The sequence below is a fragment of the Ictalurus furcatus genome, chromosome 7, assembly GCF_023375685.1.
Source record: "Ictalurus furcatus strain D&B chromosome 7, Billie_1.0, whole genome shotgun sequence".
NCBI classification, from domain to species: Eukaryota; Metazoa; Chordata; class Actinopteri; order Siluriformes; family Ictaluridae; genus Ictalurus; species Ictalurus furcatus.
In genome coordinates, this window is record NC_071261.1 from 7,076,469 (window position 1) to 7,100,115 (window position 23,647).

At 43.9% G+C, this 23,647-nt stretch overlaps 2 protein-coding genes across 5 annotated transcripts in view; both read left to right on the forward strand.

The window, feature by feature from the left end:
* Positions 1-1,552: 1,552 nt before the first annotated feature.
* On the forward strand, positions 1,553-7,311 carry tmub1 (transmembrane and ubiquitin-like domain containing 1). Its single transcript, XM_053628112.1, has 3 exons — positions 1,553-1,649; positions 3,727-4,274; positions 6,398-7,311. The coding sequence occupies exons 2-3, from the start codon at positions 3,772-3,774 to the stop codon at positions 6,747-6,749; spliced, it is 855 nt and encodes a 284-aa protein (XP_053484087.1). The 5' UTR covers positions 1,553-1,649; positions 3,727-3,771; the 3' UTR covers positions 6,750-7,311.
* Positions 7,312-7,945: 634 nt separating this feature from the next.
* Positions 7,946-23,647, forward strand: part of smarcd3a (SWI/SNF related, matrix associated, actin dependent regulator of chromatin, subfamily d, member 3a) — a 31,317-nt gene continuing 15,615 nt past the window's right edge. Inside the window, exons 1-3 of one of the 4 annotated variants that reach the window (XM_053628101.1) lie at positions 7,946-9,003; positions 18,032-18,219; positions 19,900-19,989. In XM_053628101.1, the coding sequence (XP_053484076.1) occupies positions 8,992-9,003; positions 18,032-18,219; positions 19,900-19,989 (290 nt within the window). In that variant the 5' untranslated portion in view covers positions 7,946-8,991. Of the gene's footprint in view, positions 9,004-10,314; positions 12,707-18,031; positions 18,220-19,899; positions 19,990-23,647 lie in introns of those variants that run through there. The other 3 variants (XM_053628100.1, XM_053628102.1, XM_053628104.1) reach the window with 3 other exon arrangements.

Genomic DNA, 23,647 nt, shown 5'->3' on the forward strand with positions numbered 1-23,647 from the left:
ACCTGTCACTATACTGGGTCAGCGCCCCCTGCTGGCCTCACTAATACCACAGATCTCAAACATGTCTGTCAGTACAACTGGTTCAATACTATGCAGGTGGAAAGTTCTTGGAGCAACAGCTAATCGTGCCTGGATAGGTGTGCTATGCAAGATTTCTCAACACCCTCTCAGACTAATGATAAGGAAGTTAAGAGAGAAGTCAGCAGTTATTTGAAAAAAATATTGCAGGATGACCTGAAAGCATCAGAAACAAAAGTTACAGAGAATAATAAGCAACAAGGGCACACGGTGGCTTAGTGGTTAGCACGTTCGCCTCACACCTCCAGATGTGGTTGGGGGTTCGATTCCCACCACTGCCCTGTGTGTGCGGAGTTTGCATGTTCTCCCTGTGCTAAAGGGGATTCCTCCGGGTACTCCGGTTTCCTCCACCAGTCCAAAGACATGCATGGCAGGAGGATTGGCATGTCCAAAGTGTCCGTAGTGTATGAATGTGTATGTGATTGTTCCCTGCGATGGATTGGCATCCCGCCTTGTGCCCCATGCTCCCTGGGATAGGCTCCAGGTTCCCTGCGACCCAGTAGGATAAGCGGTATAGCAAATGGACAACCATCTGTGTTCCTACAGCCCAGGTAAATTACAACGGACAAAGGTTTTAAATGTGTAAATTACCTCGTAAAAAGACATTCATTAAAAGAAATTTACCCAACAGAACAGAAATCACTCAATTTATCAGCGATTATTTCAGTATCGATGTTAAAGCGATCAGTGATTAGTTTAAATGCTGCGATTGATTTTTACCTCAGGTAAAATGTTAAGACTAGAGGAACAGAAGTGAGTAACGCTGTTTAACATATCCATCCATCCATCCATTTTCTGTACCGATTATCCTCACAGGGTCGTGGAGAACCTGGAGCCTATCCCAGGAGACATGGCATGGCGCAGAAGCCAGGGGACACCCTGGACAGGGTTGTTTAACGTATAAAACATTATAATTTGTATAGTTTATTTATTGCCCATTGAATTAAACACAAATGAAATCAATAAATAGTAGTTGTAAAAAGTAGTAGTTGTTTTTTTTTGGGGGGGGGGGCACATCAGACTTTAACTTTAAAACTTTACATCTGCTTGAGATACATGTAAAACGGAATCATATTTCAGTTAAGAAAACCTGTAGTTTTCCCCAAAGTCGTGCAACAGAAAATGTCTTTCTGAAATCATTTATGCGACACTTTACGACAGATTCTTCTTCTTCTTCGTTTTGTTTTAATGGCGGTTGGCAAACCACTAAAGGTGCGTTACCGCCCCCTACTGGACTGGAGTGTGGGCAGTAGATTGGCAGGAAAAGAAAGCCAAAAAAAAACACAAAACAAAAAAATATATATATTAATAAGAATAAAAAAAAATAATAATATAACCAAACTAATAATAATAATAACACCAAAACAATAATACATAAATAAAAGAAAACGTTACGAACGACAGATTACGTAGCGACTTTTAATTTGAAGTTCGAGGCGCTTTTATTTTTTTTTTAATTTACCGGAAGTGGTGATTTATGCTAATGTGGCCAATCCATCCGCAAAATATCAGGAAATATAAAAGTAAAACAGAGTGAATGCTGTACTGTCATGAAGTGTGATATGTCAACAGTAAGTCGTTTTCTTATCTCATGTCACAACTTCCTGTATATTTCTATCATTTTGTATTGTATAATCCTTTATCTTTTCCCCCGAACACAAGCTGCTAGAAACCCTAAATCAACAGCTGTTGTGGAATTGCTAGTTTAGCTGTAGCGTGTAATGGAGCTGGTGTTAGCCCATGTAGGTGATCTCAGACTGTAACTAACGCTGTGTTTTTCATTATATTCACGCAAAAAAATTCTTCTTTAAATGCTTTACTTCGACTCTATAAAGCAGCCAGCAACACCTCGTTTAGCTTATCCTGTGACAGCAACTTCAGCTTTTTAGCTTATTTAGTTATTGTCATTGAAAGATAAATATTCAGTTGTTTATGTGTTGTTATTTTCCTTACCTATAAATCTGGATTAACGTGTCCAGTAACGCGTAGAGAGGTTATTATTTGGGTTGTGGACAAGATGTAGTGGGTTTTAAACGCTGTTTGTTTGTTTATTTATTCATTATTTATTTATTTGTTTTAAAAAAGTGACATTCAAACTGCAGTCAGTCATTTATCCTGGAGACAACGGATATGACGTCACATTCACCACTCAGGACCGGAAATGAGTGGCTGCTTTTCCTCGCCTAATTTAGCAGCTCACCACACACATTTCTAACCACTTCAAGTAGTTTGTGTCAGTTTACAGCAGGGTTTTTAACTAAGACTTGCGATACGAGCCTTACAAAGCGTACGCAGGTCCAGATAAAAACTAACACGGCTGAAGAGACGGCGGGTTCGGAAAGTATTCGGACCCTTTTGTATAGACGGTGTTTATCGATTTTAATTGAATAGGTTAAATGCACTTCTTTGGCCGTTGACGTACACACGATGAGCCGTAACGTCAACGCAAAAACATGTCTTGAGACGTGAGGCGAGACGTGGATCTGGGGAAGGGGATAAAGCCATTTATAAACTGAATATATCCCAGAAGCACAGTGAGATCTGTCATTGTGAAATGGAAGATGATTGGGACCACTTGGACTCTTATCTAGAATTGATTCAGAAACTGGGCTAGAAGGGTGTTGGTCAGGGAGGTGACCAATAACTCAATGGCCACTCTAAATGGGCTTAAGAAGTCCTCTTCAGATATAGGAGAACCAACCATTTCAGAAATCCTCCATCCATCAATCGTTTATGGTTGAGGGGCTATAGGAAGCCTAAGTCCTAAGTAAAAGGCATAGGGCAAGCACTTTGAGAGCATGAGGGAAAGATTCTCTGGTCTGTGGAGACAAAAATGTAATTCTTTGGGCTGAACGCCAAGTGCTGCATTCATCAAAAAAAACAATTACTGCTCATCAAATGGTAATACAATCCCTATGGCAAAGCATGGTGGTGTTTCTCAGTGGTAGAGATGCAGAGACTGGTCAGTATTGAGGGAAGGATGAATGCAGCTGAATACAGAGCTCCTTAAAGAGTCGCTTCAGGACAAGTCTTTGAATGTCCTTGGGTAGCCCAGACTCGAACCCCCGTAGAACATTTGGGGAGACACCTGAAGATGGCAACTCGCAAACACTCCCCATCCGATCAGAATCATCTTGAGATAATTTTCCAGGATGAATGGGAGAACCTGCCCAAATCCAGGTGTGCAAAGCTTGTTTGAGACTTACCCAAGAAGGCTCAAAGCTGCAGTTGCTGCCAAAGGTGTTTTTGATCTTAATCAATTTATCAAAACAATTAAAGCGTGTGTTTTGTTTGGGATATGGTGTGTAGATTGATGGCTAAAAAGTCCCTTTAATCCAGTTGAAATGTAATCTATAGCACAATAAAATGTGCCAAAATTGAAGGTCTGAATAGTTTTTAAACCCACTGTACCCATCTCCGTTAAGTCAGCCACAACAAAGGATCTGTTGGAGAAGCCGAGCCAGTTTGTGTTTAGAAAGCCGGAGTTCAGCGTACCGTGCCCAGGCGCCGTAGGGAGCGATCACGCTAGTCAAACGAACTGGACTTTGGGGGTCAAACTTGCTCGGGCACGGTACAGATCGCCTAGCGTGAGTACACCCTCAGATATCGTGGACATAACGCAAAGCATCATCTTTCTCTGTGCTGTAGGTGCCTAACACGAAGTTGCCTTAGTCCAGGACACAGCCGCCCAGGATGGCTCTGATCGAGGGCGTGGGCGATGAGGTCACTCTGCTCTTCGGAGTCGTGTTCCTCTTGCTCATCCTGGTCCTGGCCTGGGCCTCCACTCACACGGCTGAGCCACCTGAGCACCTCGTCCCATCCAGCCCAGGCTCCGTCCCCTCGGCAGAACCAGAGAGCCAAGAGACCCACCCCCCTGGTGACACTACCTCTCCACCTCACAGCGCAAGGGAAGATGATAAGACTGAGGCAGGAGCTGAGCGAGGAGCTGAGGGACACGGGGGCAGTGCAGAGGCTGCAGGAGAAGAAAGCCTGTTGGGGGCAGACAATCTGAGACACAGGGGACCTTCACTCAGCACGCAGCCACCAGACAGTGCCTCGAGCGCCGCACAGGCGTCCACTTCTGAAGATGTGCCCAGTAACACGGAGAGAAACATGGTACTGAGGCTGAAGTTTCTGAATGACACAGAGAGAATAGCACAGGTCAACCCCGAGGACACCATCGGCTACATTAAGAGGTAATAATAAAAGCTTATTAAATATTAAATAGCCTTAATTGAAAGGCATTTTCAGGCATATCTGCTAACAGTTCTTTTTTTTTTTAAATACCATCAAACATCGTCATTTACCCCAGTATGTAGTATTGCCAAGGTGTCTAGCAGCATTGTTGTTAAACATGACAATACTCGGGGGCTACAAGGTGGTGCAACAAGGGAGTAAAATTGGCCATGTTCTCTAGGTGGGAGGGGCAGGGCTCGGAGGAAGGAAATGGTAGACTCCTCCCTCCCCAGCTGGTAGCTTTCAAATGATAAGGGAGAGAATTATTGGGTGGGAGTTGGCATATGACCAGATTGAGGAGGGCGGTACTAATTATGATTAGGTTCATTTAGACTATACCTACATTCACGAGGCCCTTTATCAGGTAAACCATATACAGTGGTGTTTGAAAGTTTGTGAACCCTAAATATCTGCATAAGTCTGACCCTAAAACATCATCAGATTTTCACACCAGTCCTTAAAGTAGACAAAGAGAATCCAATCAAACAAATGAAACAAAATATTATAGTTGGTCATTTGTTTTTGGAGCAAATGATCCACTAGTACAAATCTGTGAGTGGTAAAAGTATGTGAACCTCTAGGATTAGCAGTTAATTTGAAGGTGAAAATTAGAGGCAGGTGTTCTCGATCAATGGGATGACGATCAGGTGTGAGTGAGCGCCCTGATCTATTGAAGGAACAGGGATCTATCAAAGTCTGAGCTTCACAATACATGTTTGTGGAAGTGTATCACGGCACAAACAAAGGAGATTTCTGAGGATCTCAGAAAAAGAGTTGTTGATCCTCATCAGGCTGGAAAAGGTTACAAAACCATCTCTAAAGAGTTTGGACTCTGTAAATCCACATTCAGACAGATACAGTACAGTACAAATGGAGGAAATGCAATACCGTTTTTACCCTGACCAGGAGATGGGACCAACAAAGATCACTCCAAGATCAAAACGTGTAATAGTCCACAAGGTCAAAGAGGAACCCAGGGTAACTTCTAAAAAACCTAAAGGCCTCTTTCACATTGGCTAATGTTAATGTTCATGACTCCACCATCAGGAGAACACTGAACAACGATGGAGTGTATGGCAGGGTTGCAAGAAGAAAGACACTGCTCTCCAAAATGAACATCGCTGAACCTCTGCAGTTTGCTAAACACCATGAGGACAAGCCAGAAGGCTGTTGGAACAATGTTTTGTGGACGGATGAGACCAAAATAGTACTTTTTGATTTAAATGAGGAGTGTTATATTTGGAGAAAGGAAAACACTGCATTCCAGCATAAGAACCTTATTCCATCTGTGAAACATGGTGGTGGTAGTATCATAGTTTGTGTCTGTTTTGCTGCATCTGGGCCAGGACGACTCGCCATCATTGATGGAACAATGAATTCTGAATTATACCAGTGAACTCTAAAGGAAAATGTCACGACATCTGTCTGTGAACTGAATCTCAAGAGAAAGCGGGTCATGCAGCAAGACAACGATCCTAATCACACGAGTCGTTCTCCCAAAGAACGTTTAAAGAAGAATAAAGTGAATGTTCTGGAACGGCCAAGTCAAAGTCCTGACCTTAATCCAATAGAAATGTTGTGGAAGAACCTGAAGCGAGCAGTTCATGAGGAAACACACCAACATCCCAGAGTTGAAGCTGTTCTGTACTGAGGATCAACACTTACCCCAAACGTTTAGTTACAGTTATTGCTGCACAAGCGGCTCACGCCAGATACTGAAAGCAAAGATTCACATACTTTTACCCCTCACAGATCTGTAACTGGATCATTTTCCTCAATACATAAATGACCAAGTATTAATATTTTTACATTGTTTGTTTAATTGGGTTCTCTTCATCTCCGTTGAGGGAAATCAGATGATGTTTTAGGTCATATTTACGCAGAAATATAGAAAATTCTGATGTGCCTGATGCACTCAATCAAGCACCACATAAACTAACATGCCACTGCTGTGTCTGTGTATCCTATGAACTGCTGCACAACGTGGACTGACACATAATTTCCATTTAAATAAATCATCTGTCGTTCGGAAGCCATCTTGGTTCTACGCCTAAGCTGTGTATGTTTTTGATCGTATGCGCAGGACCTACTTTGCTGGCCAGGAGCACCAGGTGCGTCTGATCTACCAGGGTCAGCTCCTCCAGGACGATGCCCAGACTCTGGCCTCCCTTAACCTCGCCGACAACTGCGTCCTGCACTGCCACATCTCTCAGCACGCCACGCGGGCGATGCCTGCAGGTGCTCGCGCCGCCGACCAGGTGCACGTGGCGCTGAACGTGGGCAGTCTGATGGTGCCGCTGTTCGTGCTCATGCTCTCCGTGCTCTGGTACTTCCAGTTTCAGTACCGCCAGTTCTTCACTGCTCCTGCCACCGCCTCTCTCGTGGGCATCACCATTTTCTTTAGTTTTGTCGCGTTCGGGGTGTACCGCCGTTAATTCCGAGAGCTTCACCTGATGCGCATACGCTTAGCCTGCGTACACACATACACATACCAGCACCACTTTACATTGCTTCTGGGATCTCTGGACTTTCTCGGGTGTGTCGGAGGCCATGATTTCAGAAAGGTCTTATCTTCTTTACTGTAGTCAGGTCCATCTTCAAGTTTTATGCTTGTCACACAGTAATGTGCTCAATATTTAATTTTTAGTTGGTTTTTTTTTTTTTATTTAATATTTAGATATGCTCATTGTGCCTATCCTAATATTATTATTATTATTATTATTATTGTTCTTTTTCTCATTTTTGGCTTTGCAGGCTACCAGTGTGTAACTGGTGCTTGCTTATGGGAGGGTTTGGTAGTCACATGACTGTTCAAACTTTCAGGCAGGTTTACCTGTCTCTTGTCTGTCTGTCTCTCACTGTTATGGAGTAGAGCAGACCGCGCTGCTGATGTATGTCTGGACTATTGAAGTACTTTGTGTAAAAAGAAGAGGAAAAAAAAAAACCCGACGGATTTTGAAACGAAAACATAATCTATTAAATCATTTCTTTTATTTATTGGTGAGTAATGTCATTTGTACTGTAGATGTTTTGTGTCTCCTGATTAGATTGAAATTAATGCAGGTTTTTAAATGGCTTGAAGTCATGCTAAGCCTATTTTTGAATACCATAAATATTTTTCATGTTGAGTAACAAATGGCTTAATAAATACACTGTATCAACAAAAGTATCAACATGTTTACCTTCATCAAGACGGCCATACGTTTGTGATGGACACCTGACCATCACACCCATATGTGCTTGCTGAACATCCCGTTCCAGATATAGTCCCTGCTTTGCTGTTATAATAACCTCCACTCTTCTGGGAAGGCTTTCCAGTAGATTTTGGAACATGGCTCTGGGGTGGATTTGTGCTTATGTAGTACAAAGACATCCTATACAGTTGTGTGCTTCCAACTTTGTGGCAACGGTTTGGAGAAGAACCACGTATGGGTCTGATGAGCAGGTGTCCACAAACTTTTGCCCATATAGTGTATTATGAACATGCAAATGGAGACACCTCGACCAGTGGACTCTTGCAGCATCACTGTAATGAACAAGTAGGGATCGGTTGGGTCCAGCATTAAAATAGAAAGCACCTTTTCCTCTTTCTCAGCCCCAAACCCAAAATCATACCTCTGATGCTGAATCTGAGTGGAACCTGGTATTATTTTGCTCTTTTCTGAAATGATTGTATATTCATTTTACAGCAGTTTTGTGGTGTTGTTCTTTCCCAGTTAGCTGACTACACATTCCCTACATATGCACGTTATTTTCCCTGGTACTCTGGTGTTCTTCAGTGTGTTTACTCAACTTTTTAAAATAAAGCTTTCCTATTTCCTAAATTTAAGAAAAGCACTATAGAAACGGTCTGCGCCTTCGAATTCGATTGCACGAATGTATTCGAGCACGGCATTGCTGCTTCAGAGCTCCGGGTTCTCCGGTTCGATTCTGAACTCAGGTTACTATGTGTGTGGAGTCGGTTAGTGGTTAGCCTCGCAACCTCCAGGATTGGGGCGGGGTTTGAATGTACTTTCCCCCAGGTACTCAGGTTTCCTCCCCCTGTCCAAAGACATGAGTCGTAGGCTGATTGGCGTTTCCAAATGTACGAATGTGTGCGCAATTGTGCCCCGCGATGAGTAATGAGTATCGGTACCCCATCCAGGGTGTCCCCCGAGTTCCCTAGGATAGTCTCCGGACTCCCCCGTAACCCTGTGTAGGATAAGCGGGATGGAAGATGGGCGGATGGACTGAAACGTCAGATTTTCAGATTTTTTTTTTTTTTTTTTTGAGTTTGTGGACAGTTTCCTAGACAATTTTTGTCCCATAACCTTTAACTCGGAGCAATAGGACTCCTACAGTACTTTCTGGGTTGCGCAGTAGAGAAATATATAAGGGGTAGCCTGAACATCCGTCTCTTTACACATGACTGTAGTTTGACGACGGTCCCTTAAGCCGAGCGCTCCCTTTGCGCATGCGCGTCGTCTTCTGCCGCACCGCACGCCGCTCTCCTCCACACTGGGCCTTCTTCATCAGCATCCCACACCATCCATAGCTTTAACTCTCTGAAGAGGAGGAGAAGGAAGGAGCCGCCGACAGTCCGAGGAGAACTTCTTGGAGACGGACACCAGACCAGTGTGTGTGTGTGTGTGTGTGTGTGTGTGTGTGTGCGCGCGCGCGCATCTCAAACTTGCCGCGATGGAAAGAAAGGTAGGAGAACAAAACCTCTGCATCCATTCTAACGCAGTCACCCATCACCTTCCCTTTCCAGCTGCTTATAACAACAACATCTGCGCTTTCTCTCCATCCGAGGCTTTCTGAAATACAGTCACGACGCTGCACAGGCTCCTATAGGCCTCTCATGCGATTTTTCTGCTTCTCAAAAGGCAACACGTTCAACTGGTTTAAATCTTAAACCAGTTTTTTTTTTATTATTTGAGACACGTTTAGCCTATATAATGCTGATATTGTTATTACCCAGAACCCGCCCCCACCCCCCCATTCCCTCCCCCCTCCTCTCTCACCCTTAAATCCTTATCAATCTAACACCATGTTATTGTTTATGCTGTAGAGAAGACCCTCAGGATGACTCACTTTCATTTATGGAAAGCAAGTTTTAAAAATTCAAAATAAAACCAGTCTTAGTTTGCATTCCACTGTGTGGCAAACTTCAGGTCCTGATGGGGGGGGGGGGGGACAAGCACTCTACCATGATGCTGGTGAGATCACTATTTATCAGCGTTATCAGCACTCTGATTCATAATGGATTCATTATAAATCAAATAAATCGTTGTTTTGGGGGGGGGGGGGGTTTCTCCCTTAAATTTGTCTTTTTTTTTTTTTTTTTACGATGACATTCGTTATACTTCTGAATCATCGTCTGCGAACGTAAGATCACGAAAATATTTCTTCCTGCGTACGGGCTTCCTATATGACGAGCGAGTCAGAGAAATGCTACGACGGGGAGAGTAATGATGATGATGATGATGTCATGAAACTAGTCAAATTCGAATAGTTATGACGTTATTCCACGCCACAGAATTATACTCCCAGTTCTCACGTCTGATTGGTCGGGACGTGTCGATTCATTTATCGATTGACGGTAGTTCCAGCTGCAGAGCAAATCGCAGGTTTTAATATCGCTGCGCTCGTGTCCTGTCGAATACGTTCTCGTTTCTATAGTAACGGCGTATGACGGACGATCGACCTAGTCTAAACCTAATAAAGTGCAGCGACGAAGCGATGAAGGGGTCTTCGTAAGCGCGTGTCTATTGAACATTTTAAGGAAGGAGTCTCCGGTGCGAGTGTTTTTGTAACAGTCAGTAAAGTTCGTGAATAAACAACTCGATTATTATTTGGCAGGAGTTTTAAGGTTTAAGAGGAGTAAATTAATCGGGGCATGCCGTTATAGGAAAATAATCAAAGGCGGATTGGTGTGATGTCGTTACCGCCTCGTCGTGTTTCATTCCTTACTCATCCGCCTTTCGATAATTCATATAGTCGACCGAATAACGAGCCAAATCATACATATTCCCTCTCTGATTAAAGGATCTTCTAGTGTAACCCATCAAGCTAATTGATGAATAAAAAATTTATGCCAAATATGCGTTTAAATTATTGCACAATAACCGGCGTATGTGGATTGAAGCTGCTGTGTACAAGGTTATTTTAAAACTCCATGAGGTTCGGCGTCCTGTATATCTGAAAAAATGTCAAAAAAAAAAAAAAGCAGAGCGCATGTTGTTTTAGGAAAAGCATTAAAGACTTTGCCTCGGATTTGAAAAGCTTTTCCACACGGCGGTGCTGTTGAACGTGATTCGTCCAATGCGTTAACGTTCGTTCGTGAGCGCTGTGTTGCTTATTAATACCACTTTTTCCTCATCGTGTTTACGAGAAACGGTAAAAGAGAAGCCGGTGCATCTGACGTGATTCTGTTTTAATACGTGGAACAAAAAAACAAACAAACAACCAAACAGAAACGTAGCGTTTCGGCACTCGGCAGGCCTCAGACGTGGTTGCGGTCTTTGTGAAAGCTGGGTTTCCCCCCTCCTCGTCCTCCATCGACCCCTTCCCTTCCCTCCAGCACCCGTCTGTGCTCCGAACGAATGGCACGTTGCTACTCGAGAGTATCGGCTTATGGGGGTCCTGAAAAGGGGGCCTTACTCCTGGCAGTCGTGTTCCTCTTTGGGACGTATTTATTTATTTATTTATTTATTTATTTATGTTTGCCTATATTGATTTATTGACTGTCTTTGTCCCGTGACCTGCCTTTTACTTTCTCCGAAATAGCAAACAAGTACTGAGAGTAATGAGATATTCCCTGCATGCAGTTCTCCTAACACTTATTGTATTTCATGCCCGGAACGTCATTACCCACGGATATATCATATAGCTGATCGTTTTTTGTTTTTTTTTTTGTTTTTTTTTTCTTCTCCGTAGCTAAATATGTAATGATGAGTATGTTATATCACTAGATAGAAAATCACCATCCGGTTTCTCTCCGTTTTAAACACACGTGTAGCTTGATCCCGTCACGTGCGACTTCTGCCATTCAGTCTTTCTGTTATTTTATTAAATTGGGAGCTTTGTAGACTAAACCTCTGGTTAAAAATAAATATATATATATATATATGGCGCCTGTCAGTTTATTTGAATTCTCACTGTAGTAGTATGAGTTCTAGTTAGACCTAATATCCACACCATATACAGACGAGTGACGAATGAAAGAAAATGCCAGTGGCTCGGTTACGGTGTGAGGGGCGTTTTAGTTTCGCCACAGGATATGTGGATTATCTGGACGGTTTGACGAGGAGGAAAACGACGGAGATCCTTATGCTATGGCTTTCACGGTCACAAGATCTCATCCCAGTTGAACGCTTGTGGAACGGCTCGGCAGACGGCTCTCCGACCCCATCGGCAAGAAGATCTGATCTGTAAGAACAGACGACTAAGGACACCTTCCTAAGGCACTCTGTGTTGGATTCGCTTTTCATTGGTCACCATGTTATAACGCAGGTTCATGAACCCGAACAGTAAGGAGTAATTTGGTATGGATTTTTTTTTTTTATTTTTTTTTCACGTGTCACGTTTCATTTGAGAGGCGCCGTTTAATTTGACTTTAGCAGTCCCGTGTTTTTTTTTTTTCGGCCGGCGACAGCCCACTTGTCAGCCCCCCAGTCTCCGTCTACCCTGAGAATGTGAGAGGGAGCTCGGTGTTTAAAAAAGAGGAGAGGAGGCAGGGTGAGAGAGAGAGAGAGAGGGAGGGAAAGAGAGCGTGGAACAGGAGGTTGGACTTTTGGCAACACACTAACATGCTTTAAAAGAAAGAGAGAGAGAGGGGAGTGTGAGGGAACGTTTGGGAGAGGAGATATAGAGAGGGAGAGTGAAGGAGGGCGGGAGCGCTCTCTTTTGGAGGAGAGTGAATGTGGAGCGGAGAGAAGGGGAGGCGGACGGGGAGAAGAAGCCGGTAATACAGACGACAAAAGGAAAACCGGGGGGTGAAGAAAAAGGGGGCTTCCACACAATGGCCACAGAGGATTCCACTGGCGGTGCTCGCAAAGCCACCAAGAGTAAACTGTTCGAGTTTCTCGTCCACGGAGTGGTGAGCAAGCCAGCTTAGCCCTTCTGTGTGTGTGTGTGTGTGTGTGTGTGTGTGAGCATGCTGCATAAGCATGTGAATGCTTTCTGGAAACAGGCACGGTACTCCGAACGTTGCGACGCAGAGCTTTCATTTAGGAGGGATTGAAACAGAGGATGAGGAGGAAGAGGAGGAGGAGTGAGGGACGGCTGGCGGCGCAGGTCACGGTGAAGAAGTGTTGGAGCAGTGGGCAGAAACCGATTCAGTTCCAGATGCCTGTTTAATGCTGATTTACTTGTCTTTGCAAAATGTCTGTGGAGTTCATCAGTATGCTGGGTTTGTTTTTGTTTTTTTAAAATATTATTTGAATCGTAAAACTATTCAGTTAAGTGTTTTGCGTTTTTCTTCTTCTTCCCCTTGACAAATCCCCGAATTGTGCCGTTAGAGTCATTTCAGTGCAGCAGTGCAGCAGCCGTCAGAGAAAGGCGGAGGATCAGAACAGCGAATTATTGCGACGAGAAAGTTCAGACAGGACTGGATATAAGGAGAGAGTGAGAGCCAGGCCTCGCGCCACTTCACAGGGAGGTTTCTGGTTTCGCCCGACAGACTGCACCTCCTGTGTTTAGTCTGCTCCGAGCATAAACTTTTCCACCGAGAGTTCTCGCCCAGCTCGTGCTCGAGCTGCGTGTGCCAGCGCTGAGCGAATCGTCGTGCAATTTGTCCCGTTTTGTGGCAGCACGATCCGAAGTTTATTTTATTTCAGATTCCAGCGCCAGTTCGAAAATGCAGATGTGCTTGTGTACGTGTACGCCTTTATGAGCGTGCGTAATTTCAAACTAATGTGCAGATTCTTTTGTAATGCTGTTTCCAAAGTTTTGAGGTTTTTTTAAATTTTTTTTTTGCTTGCCTCAAGGTATGACCAGCAATCAAATGCTGTATATACGGGTTAATCTAAAAAAAAAAAAAAAATTGAACATCGTGGGAAAGTTCGTTTTTTTCCGTAATTCAATTCAAAAAGTGGAACTTTCATATATCGTAGATTCGTTACACATAAAGTGAAATATTTCAGGCCTTGTGTTTGTTTTAATCTCGGTGATTACGGCTTCCAGCTCACGGAAATCAAACATCCAGTATCTCAAAATATTCGAATAAAGAATTTATAATACAGAAATGTCGACCTTGTGAAAAGTATGTTCATTTATGCACTGATACTCGGTCGGGGCTTTAATCCTTTTGTATGAATTACTGCATCGATGTGGCGTGGCATGAAGACGATCAGCGTGTGGCGCTGCTGAGGTGTTCTGGAAGCCCAGGTTGCTTTGATAGCGGCCTTCAGCTCGTCTGTATTGTCGGGTCTGGTGTCTCTCTTAGATTCTCTATGGGGTTCGGGTCAGGCGAGTCGGCTGGACGATCAAGCACAGTAACACCACGGTTAGTAAACCAGTTACTAGAAGTTACTAGAGTCCTGCTGGAAAAGGAAATCAGCATCTCCATAAAGCTCGTCAGCAGATGGAAGCATGACGTGCTCTAAAATCTCCTGGCAGACGCTGCATCGACTCTCGACTTGAGAAAACACACTGGACCGACACCAGCAGATGACATGGCAACCCAAATCATCACTGACTGTGGAAACTTCACACTGGACTTCAAGCAGCTCGGATTCTGTTCCTCTCCACTCTTCCTCCAGACTCTGGAACCTTGATTTCCAAATGAAACGCAACATTTACTTCCATCTTCCCCGTGATTGTGGTCGTGTACTGATCCAGACTGAGAGATTAAAGCCTCAGGAAACCTTCGCAGGTGTTTTGAGTTAATTATCTGATTAGAGTCTTCTCAGATCGACATTTCTGTATTATAAATTCTTTTTTCAGATATTTTGAGATACTGGATGTTTGATTTCCGTGAGCCGTAATCATCGAGATTAAAACAAAAAAAGGCTTGAGATGTTTCACTTTATGCGTAACGAATCTAGAATATATGACAGTTCTACTTTTTGAATTAAATTACTGGAAAAAAAACCCAAAAAAACGAACTTTTCCACGATATTCTAATTTCCGAGATGCACCTGTATATATCCCACGATTTTGCTCGACGTTTGAGCGAAAGAAATGAAGCAAATATGTGTCAAGGACACTTCAGCGAAAACGGTTTTCCTCTTGTCTCTGACTGAAGTTATTCTCGGCCGGATACGGACGTTTGCGTCTGTCAGAGATACTCTGTCCCTGCGAACTTGCACAAATCCAGGAAAGAAAAACACAGCGTAGTCAGTAAAAAGACGATTTCTAATCAGCAGTTCAAGTTATGTATTCTTCCCTGACTTTTCACACGTACTCCCAAAGATACACCCTGCACTAACATGTCCCACTCACGCACATAACGTCTGATTTACCGGCGCACCTTGTTGACAAGCGAAATTACGACGACGACACGATTACAAAAGCTTTTCGACATAAGCCGAGCTGCACCTAGACGACAAGGAGACACGCTTACGAATGAAGGCATTGCTGTTCCTCTCATTGCTACGCCAGAGTCATACATAACACCTTGATTTTTCCGTCTTCGACTTGGCACGCAAACGCAGATTCTCAAATGACGTACACTCGTACGCGGACTAGCGTTTTCTAATAACGGTTTGAACCATTTGGACTAGTGGCTTGCGCGTCCAACTTCGCTTTCTTTTCTATTTGTTAGAAAAGAACAACGCTGAATAATCTCGCAGCGGTTCTTGATGTCCTTTCCCCGGTTCCTGGCTGCGTTCGTAACCCTAGTTTATTGAAAAACAGAAGAGCACGTATGAGTGGCGCTTCATCATTAGTTCTATTTCTGTAACGAGCCTTCAGCGGCAGCCCGTCGCTCCTCCCGATGCCCGGTCCAACCTCCCTCGGTGCCTCAAACTTCCTCTGCGACCTTGAGAGTTGTTGCCACTTCACGCTGTGTCCACATGTTCACGTCCCATTGCTCCTTGCCCTCCCACAGCCAGTGGGATTGGACTGACCCAGGAAACCCTGGGGTTCAGCCTACTTTGGGAAGAGTGAACAGGTCAGGACAGGAGGGTCACCACACCACGTCTGGCAGAAGTGCACTGTGGAGAGCACAGGAGCTGTGAGCTTTGGCTCCAGTTCCAAATGTTTTCACAGCTTCTCTTGACGTCCTGCGAGTTCCCGTGACTTTGAGCTGCTGCATGAGTCATAACTATGACTACTTCAGCCATTCAGTATTTTTGAAACCGGTATTGTGTAGGTGACCTTTCGTGTTTTAGACGGGGGGAATGTGAGCAATGACGGCTGTTCAGTTATCGAACTGAAGGAAAGATGTAGTGTTTCCAAACCAAAGTCATCTTTCTTGATATTTGAGGAGTACTTTCAAAAAAAAAAAATTCGAAAAAGGCATCCGTCCAGTGCAAAACGACAGCACCTGCCCCGACCGTGACTCTGACCAGGAAGTGCATTCTGAAGCAGAGGAAGAAAACTGAAAGAATTTTATTCGATTTTAAGACGCTTTATGAATTCCCAAAAAGATGAGAAATTCCAGTTCCAAAAGCCAAGAAACAATATAGCAGCAGAAAAGTATTAAAATAAGTGAAAATAAACAGCTATACAAATGTATAAAATGTTTTTTGGTTTTTTTTGCACCATTCTGTGTAAACTTTAGAGACCGGTGTGTGTGAAAGGAGATCAGCAGTTTCTGAAATACTCAAACCAGCCCTTTTAGTACCAACATCCATGCTACAGTCACAGAGATCACACCTTTTCTATGTTCTTATGTTTGATGCGAATATTAACTGAAGCGCATGCATTGTGTTCTGCCTGACGATTGGCTGATTAGATAACTGCATGATTGTACAGGTGTTCCCAATTCTGTTTTGGTTCTGTCTCTGCCCCACTGCCTGTCATTGGTCTGTTCCCTGACTGTGTTCACCTGTTCTGTCTTAACTTGTTGGTCTTCATAGACTCTGATGATTTCCTGTGTTATCAAGCTGCTCGATTAAGGTGTGTACATGTCTGCGACTACGTTTACACGGACAGCAGTGATGTAATCGGCCTTATTCTGAATAAGACGTATAATATTCCGATTAAGGTGTTTACATGAGTCGCGTTTAGAATACTCCTTTCATGTTCAGGTTTTACGTGTTATAGAACGTAGATGGATTAACGTCACACGTCATTACGTCCCCACGTCACGCCGTCCGACGTCCCCTCCAGAATTTCACGTATCGACATACGGTTGGTCTTCGTTATGGAACCGTATACAGTTTTGTATGTTTTATTTTTAATTTTACGAAAGCTTCAAGTGCGGTTAATTATCTGTCGTGCCGTACGTGCAAATAGACGACTGCTTGAAGCCGTGGGCTGCGTCCCAAACCGCGTACTTACCTTCTATATAGTAGCTGAGATACATGTATTTCACCTACTATATACTGTAGTAGGTAAGTACGCGGTTTGGGACGCACCCGTGCTCTCTTGCTTGCCATCAAACGCTTGAGCGCTGCCGTGTGTGTACGTGTCCTGTCTCACAATGCGGTGAAAACTCTCACACGACGTTAATAGTGTGATTAAGGTGTGTACATGTCTGTAACGCACGTCCATAATGCGACTAAAACAGGAAATACTCCACACGTCTTAATTCCATTTGTGTTTACTTCGAGTATGACTGTAATCGGATTAAGGATCATCAATAATCGCTGTTTACATGCTAGTTTCTTAATCCGAGTATCGTCTTAATCGGGTTCATATCGGATTATTGTTGTCCGTGTAAACGCACTGATTGTCTTAACCTCTACATCGATTCCTGGATTGAAAGAGTTATAAAGAGTATATCGAGTTTGTGCACTTGCATCCTGCCTCACACCAAATGTTAATCAGAATTTCGGATTGGGCCAATTCTTATTCCTATAATAACTAAATAAAATAAATAACACTGAATTACATGGTGTGTGGTGGTGGTGTTTTTTTGTTTGTTTTTTAATGGTGAGTTTATTAAATTGGATTATGATTGGATTAGCTTTTTAATCCAATGTATTTTTACTGTCGGCATTTTGTATGTGTTTTTTTTTTGTTTTTTTTCCCCATTGGATTTAGGAATTAAATATATGGGGTAATACATTGTCCACTCTAGGAAAAAGAGAGTCTCGCAAGAGTTCCTTGCATTGTTAAGGCTTTCCTCTTCGGAAACTTTGGCATAGAAATGTTAAAGGTTCCCCAGAAAATACAAAGAATCTTATAGGGCCATCGATTTGTGCGTATATGCATGACTTAAAAAATGCTTTAAACATGCACTGAGCTGATCAGTGAAACAGTGGTGTGCGTGTTCAGTTGCTTTGTGTCACCAGTTTGACTTTGCTTAAGCTGTAGTGTGATCCTGCTTCAGTCTTGGTGCAGCTGTTGCTTCTGAAATGACAGGCACAGGTGTGTGAGGCCATGGCCTAGATCAGTGCTTGATAGGGCAGAACATGACTACACAGCCCTCACTGTGCCGTGTCTATGCTCACATCCGGTACTTTATTGTAGCATGCGTGCATGGGTGATCTAAATATTCAAACAATCATTCAACAATTTCAAATAAATATTCAAATAACATACATACATATATACATTGATAGTTCTCTCTCTCTCTCTCTCTCTCTCTCGGTGACGTCTTCTGTCTGACTTTCTGTCCTCACAGCGTCCAGGTATGACCTCAGGGGCCCGGATGCCCCATCAAGGTGCCCCTATGGGTCCACCTGGCCCCCCGTATGGCGGAACACCCCCGATTCGGCCGGGGATGCCCAACCCCACACTGGACCCAAATCGCAAACGGCCCACCACCACCCCACCGGTGCAAGCCTCGCCCGTCCAAAACCGGCCTAGAAAGTGAGTACCATGTACTACTGAATCTACAAAGCACAACATTAATAGACTCTATGCTTAGAATGAAGGAAACCGAGTCTCACCGGGCCCTCTTTTTTAAAAGCAGTCGGGAGCGTGTAATCGGTCAATCAAATCATCAGATTCATCATTATTCATCATTCGATAACAAATCGTCCTTTATCATTATTCTGACGTGAAAAGAGCAAGAGGCCATGGTGTGGTATGTTGGCAGCTTTCGCAATTTTGTCATTTTGATTGCAGCCTCGCTGGATCTCGACCTCATCTTTTCATGTCTTCCTCTTCTATTCCTGCACCATCTAGTGACCAGAATGAGCATTTTAGTGCTTTAGCGGCTACAGTAGGTGCATCTAGGACTGTACGTGGCATTTAATTACAGTACATAACATATCAAGGCCAACATTTGCCTTTCAGTTACATCATCATCTGTTTGCGTCTCATTCCTGTGTTCTTCAGTTCACGAGGAGTATTGTTTATGCCGTGCCTCGACACGTAGCTGTCAACGTCTGTCTCAGTGGAGAGAAAATAAATCAATCCACCCAAAGCATCTCAAGCTGGTACAAAAAAAAGAAGAATTTCTTTGCCCTCTTAATGGGAGGGTTTTTTTTTATTATTATTTAAGTTCTTTGTGATTTAATACATTACACCCTTTTTTTTGTGTGTGTGTGTGTGTGTATATATATATATATATATAATCACAAATCCTGTTTTAACTATAGTTTTTTTTCTGGCCAATCAAAGTCCTTCTGAGACTCTCCAATTAATACATGCCTTTATATGCACATACTGTACTAAACCCTGCACCCTATACAATCTTGGCCATGGTTATATCTAGAAGCTGGGTTTAACCCTAGAAGCTGGTTTATCTTCTGATTCAAATGTGAGAAACATCTCTTAAACTTCATATTATCGTTTGAGGAAAAATAGCTTTTCTAGCCTGTAATTTGGACTGCTCCCTCTTTAAGTATGGTTCATCTAGTTGACAATACCGAATCCTGCACCCTTAGCAGAAGCATACCCAAGTTGGAGTCTAGTACTCCAGTCTATTTGAAGCTGTACTGGAAGTTCCACATCAACTACCAAGTCCTTTTTCGGATTGTTTATATGCTTTAGATGGTTTTGCTGTGGTCTGTCTTGTTGATCACTTGAATATACTTGAGTATAGCCAGTCACAAGTACTCCGCTCAGCTCAGGTGGGCCGGATGCTAGCCTGAAGGATCGGTTAGCCTGAAGCTCCACCGGCGGAACAAGATCTTTCTCTTATATAAATAACTCCTCATTATTTTTTTTTTTTTTTTTTTAAGTGTTCCAGAGAACGTGAGGAATACTCCATAGACCTATAGGAGTTTTCAGTCCAGATTAAATGCATACTTGTTTATAGTTCTAGTTCGAGGGTGTTTTTAAAATAAATAAATAAATAAATAAATAAAAATGATCGTTGAATGTACTTTTTATGATTTGCATTGACCCTTCTAGACTTGTGATTAATTCATTACTCGGTGTTCGATCGGTTCGTTAATTTGTCTTTACCATAAATCCTTCCTTTTAAACCTGTATATGTAAATTCCGTTGAAATTTTGGACTTCAAGGGTATTATAGAAATAAAGAATTTTGACAATTTATTATTGATATATATAATTCGAGTCACTAAATTTCAACCTATAGGAAACCACTGGGATTCCAAGGAGCCAATGAGGTTTCTGCAAGACCATTGGACTTGCGAGAGGCCCAGTCTGAGCCAGCAATTGGATCCAAGTAGGCGGTTAACTATGCTGCATGTTAGACTGAGTTTGTGATTGATTTTTACTTTGCTTATTCGATGATTACTAGCATTATATGGTCCCCATGCATGTCTGCACTCCTGATAGTACCCATAAGGAGTGAGGTTCCACTATTCCTCTTCCACTCCAAAAATTCTCCCGGTCATAAACAAGTAATTTATTTTATTTCTTTTTTTTAAGAGAATGAACGTAATCTCCGAGTATGCATGTTTAGATATAATCTACACCTGCCCTTGACTTAGCCATGGATGCCAATTGCATGGTCTTCTTTAGTGCACAAACATAGTCGTTTGACTGCCTCTACTGTAGGTTCTCCGACTGAACGTTTTCTTTCTATTCTTCTTCTCACCTCACATACAGTCTTACCTAGAATTTGAGCTGCCTAGTTTTCTTGTGGAGAAAATCATTCATCCAGACGTCTGAATCCACCTCCTACTTCTCTATAGTTCCCAACCTCTTCAGCACTCTTCAGCTCCCAGAGGAGCTGTGTGGTCCGGGATGGGAGCGAAGGGCTATGGGAAAGTTTATCTGTACTCGGGGAACTGGTTGTAGACATACATTTCCTCCATCAAGGGAGCCATATGTTTCTCAGTAGGAGTTTAGGAATGTTCGAGTGGGGCTTAACAGGGTAACGTCTTGTGATGTGATGTGATGTGAAGAAGAGAGGGGTAAGATGGATCAGTAAGCCACATCCTGGTCCAAGTAAATGCTGTGGGTTATATGTCGTGACACTGCCTCACAGCACCAGGGTCCGAGGTTTGATCCTGAGCTTGAGTTACTGTCTGTCTGGAGTTTTCTATGTTCGACCTGTTTCCATGTAGGCATCCTCCGGGTATGTATGTTTTGGTTTGTTTTTTTCCTAGCTCCCAAAAACTCGGGATAAGTGTTCACGGGATAAGTTCCAGGTCCGCCACAACCTTAATCAGTGGAAATGAAGTGGTAATGTTTTGTTTTACCCTGGCACTTCATGTTACCAGACGTGTGTTCGAGTCACTAATCAGACCAGAGAGCGTACATGAAATAACGATCCGTTGAAGTCCGTGACGGCTCTTTCCTTTCTCTCCGAGCTTCATGTATTCACAACGGGCGTGCTCTTAAAAACCGTGATGATTCATGTCCACTCTATGGACGGGTTTGATCTGTTGGAATACAGTACTTTTGCTGGGGATCGGTGTGAAGAATAATAAACGGGTAAATAATAACCGTTATGCGTCTTTTGTAGCTTGTGGGACTGCTTCTAACAGCGCTGAGTAACAGCTCAAGAGCAACTGTTTGATCGACTGTGTGACAGATAGCCTGATTTAAAATGCTGAGCGCTTCACGTCGTTTCCTCATGCGAACCAGGACATGACACGGGTGCTCTGTATGGTTAAATGTCAGCAGATGACACCAAATTGGGGTATGATGTAGGTCATCTGTCCTGCCTGTCTACTGAAATCTTGTTAGCTCTTTCAGCACGAAGAGACGAGAGGCTGCGTCCGGAATCGCGTACCGTGACGGTACATACTCCATTCGATTCAGTAATTAATGCTCAGCCGTTGATGCAGTATGTACCGATCGGTATACTGGGTAAGCAGGGATACAATCTGGGCTTACTACCCGGCGCGTATTCTGACAGCTCTTCCACGCCGGTCCCGTTGCATTATGGGATAGCGCAGTACCCACAGCGTCCAGTGGTTCCCTACTGCAGTATCCACAGCGTCCAGTGGTTCCCTACTGCAGTATCCACAGCGTCCAGTGGTTCCCTACTGCAGTATCCACAGCGTCCAGTGGTTCCCTACTGCAGTATCCACAGCGTCCAGTGGTTCCCTACTGCAGTATCCACAGCGTCCAGTGGTTCCCTACTGCAGTATCCACAGCGTCCAGTGGTTCCCTACTGCAGTATCCACAGCGTCCAGTGGTTCCCTACTGCAGTATCCACAGCGTCCAGTGGTTCCCTACTGCAGTATCCACAGTGTCCAGTGGTTCCCTACTGCAGTATCCACAGCGTCCAGTGGTTCCCTACTGCAGTATCCACAGAGTCCAGTGGTTCCCTACTGCAGTATCCACAGTGTCCAGTGGTTCCCTACTGCAGTATCCAGTGTCCAGTGGTTCCCTACTGCAGTATCCACAGTGTCCAGTGGTTCCTTACTGCAGTATCCACAGCGTCCAGTGGTTCCGTACTGCAGTATCCACAGCGTCCAGTGGTTCCCTACTGCAGTATCCACAGCGTCCAGTGGTTCCCTACTGCAGTATCCAGTGTCCAGTGGTTCCCTACTGCAGTATCCACAGTGTCCAGTGGTTCCCTACTGCAGTATCCACAGCGTCCAGTGGTTCCCTACTGCAGTATCCACAGCGTCCAGTGGTTCCCTACTGCAGTATCCAGTGTCCAGTGGTTCCCTACTGCAGTATCCACAGCGTCCAGTGGTTCCCTACTGCAGTATCCACAGCGTCCAGTGGTTCCCTACTGCAGTATCCAGTGTCCAGTGGTTCCCTACTGCAGTATCCACAGCGTCCAGTGGTTCCCTACTGCAGTATCCACAGCGTCCAGTGGTTCCGTACTGCAGTATCCACAGCGTCCAGTGGTTCCCTACTGCAGTATCCACAGCGTCCAGTGGTTCTCTACTGCAGTATCCACAGTGTCCAGTGGTTCCCTACTGCAGTATCCACAGCGTCCAGTGGTTCCCTACTGCAGTATCCACAGCGTCCAGTGGTTCCCTACTGCAGTATCCACAGCGTCCAGTGGTTCCCTACTGCAGTATCCATAGCGTCCAGTGGTTCCCTACTGCAGTATCCAGTGTCCAGTGGTTCCCTACTGCAGAATCGAGGCGGAAGCACTAGGTCATTTGGGTATTTCTCGCCTATTGTTTTATGAATACTGAGACATACTGAGACATCGGACATACTGCTCCTTTGGCGTACTGCTTTTCACATACTATGTAGTAGAGAAGTAGGGATGTTCGGACACAGCCCAAGTGTGCCGTTTTTCTTGCAACAACCTAAACGCTTGTTTACACATCAGTCTACCTAGTTATGAGTAATGAGTAATGAGTAATGCTATTCGCAAGGTTCAGTGCCTCACTACACAGCTTTGATTGCTGCTCGTAAGCCGTAAAACAAACGAACAGCAACCGTGGACTGTTTTATTCCCGAAAATGTTGAGTTTCTTTCCGTGGATCCCTTCACAACAGCTGAACAAACCATATAAAAAGCGCTGAATCACCAGTGTGAGCACTAAATAGAAAAAAGCTTCATGCAGGAGAGAGTATAAAGAGAGTACAAATTGGCTTTGCTTCAGTCCCTCCTAGTGATTCGGCACCATGTTGTATCTGCATGGGTTTCACTGGATGCACAAATGCACGTGCACAAGAATCGCAAGAGTATGAACGAACACTTCCTGAATCTCCAGAATTGCTCTCAATATCACACTTCCTACTTTTCATCCATTCAATCTCTCTCTCTCTCTCTCTCTCTCTCTCTCTCTCTCTCTCTCTGTCTCTGTCTCTCTCCTTTTCTCTCTCTCCCTCTCTCTCTCTCTCCTTTTTTCTCTCCCTCTCTCTCTCGCTCACTCTCTCTCTCTGACCACTATGCTCCCTCACTCTCTCTCTCCCTTTCTCCTTCTCTCTCACTCTCTCACTCTCTCTGACCACTCT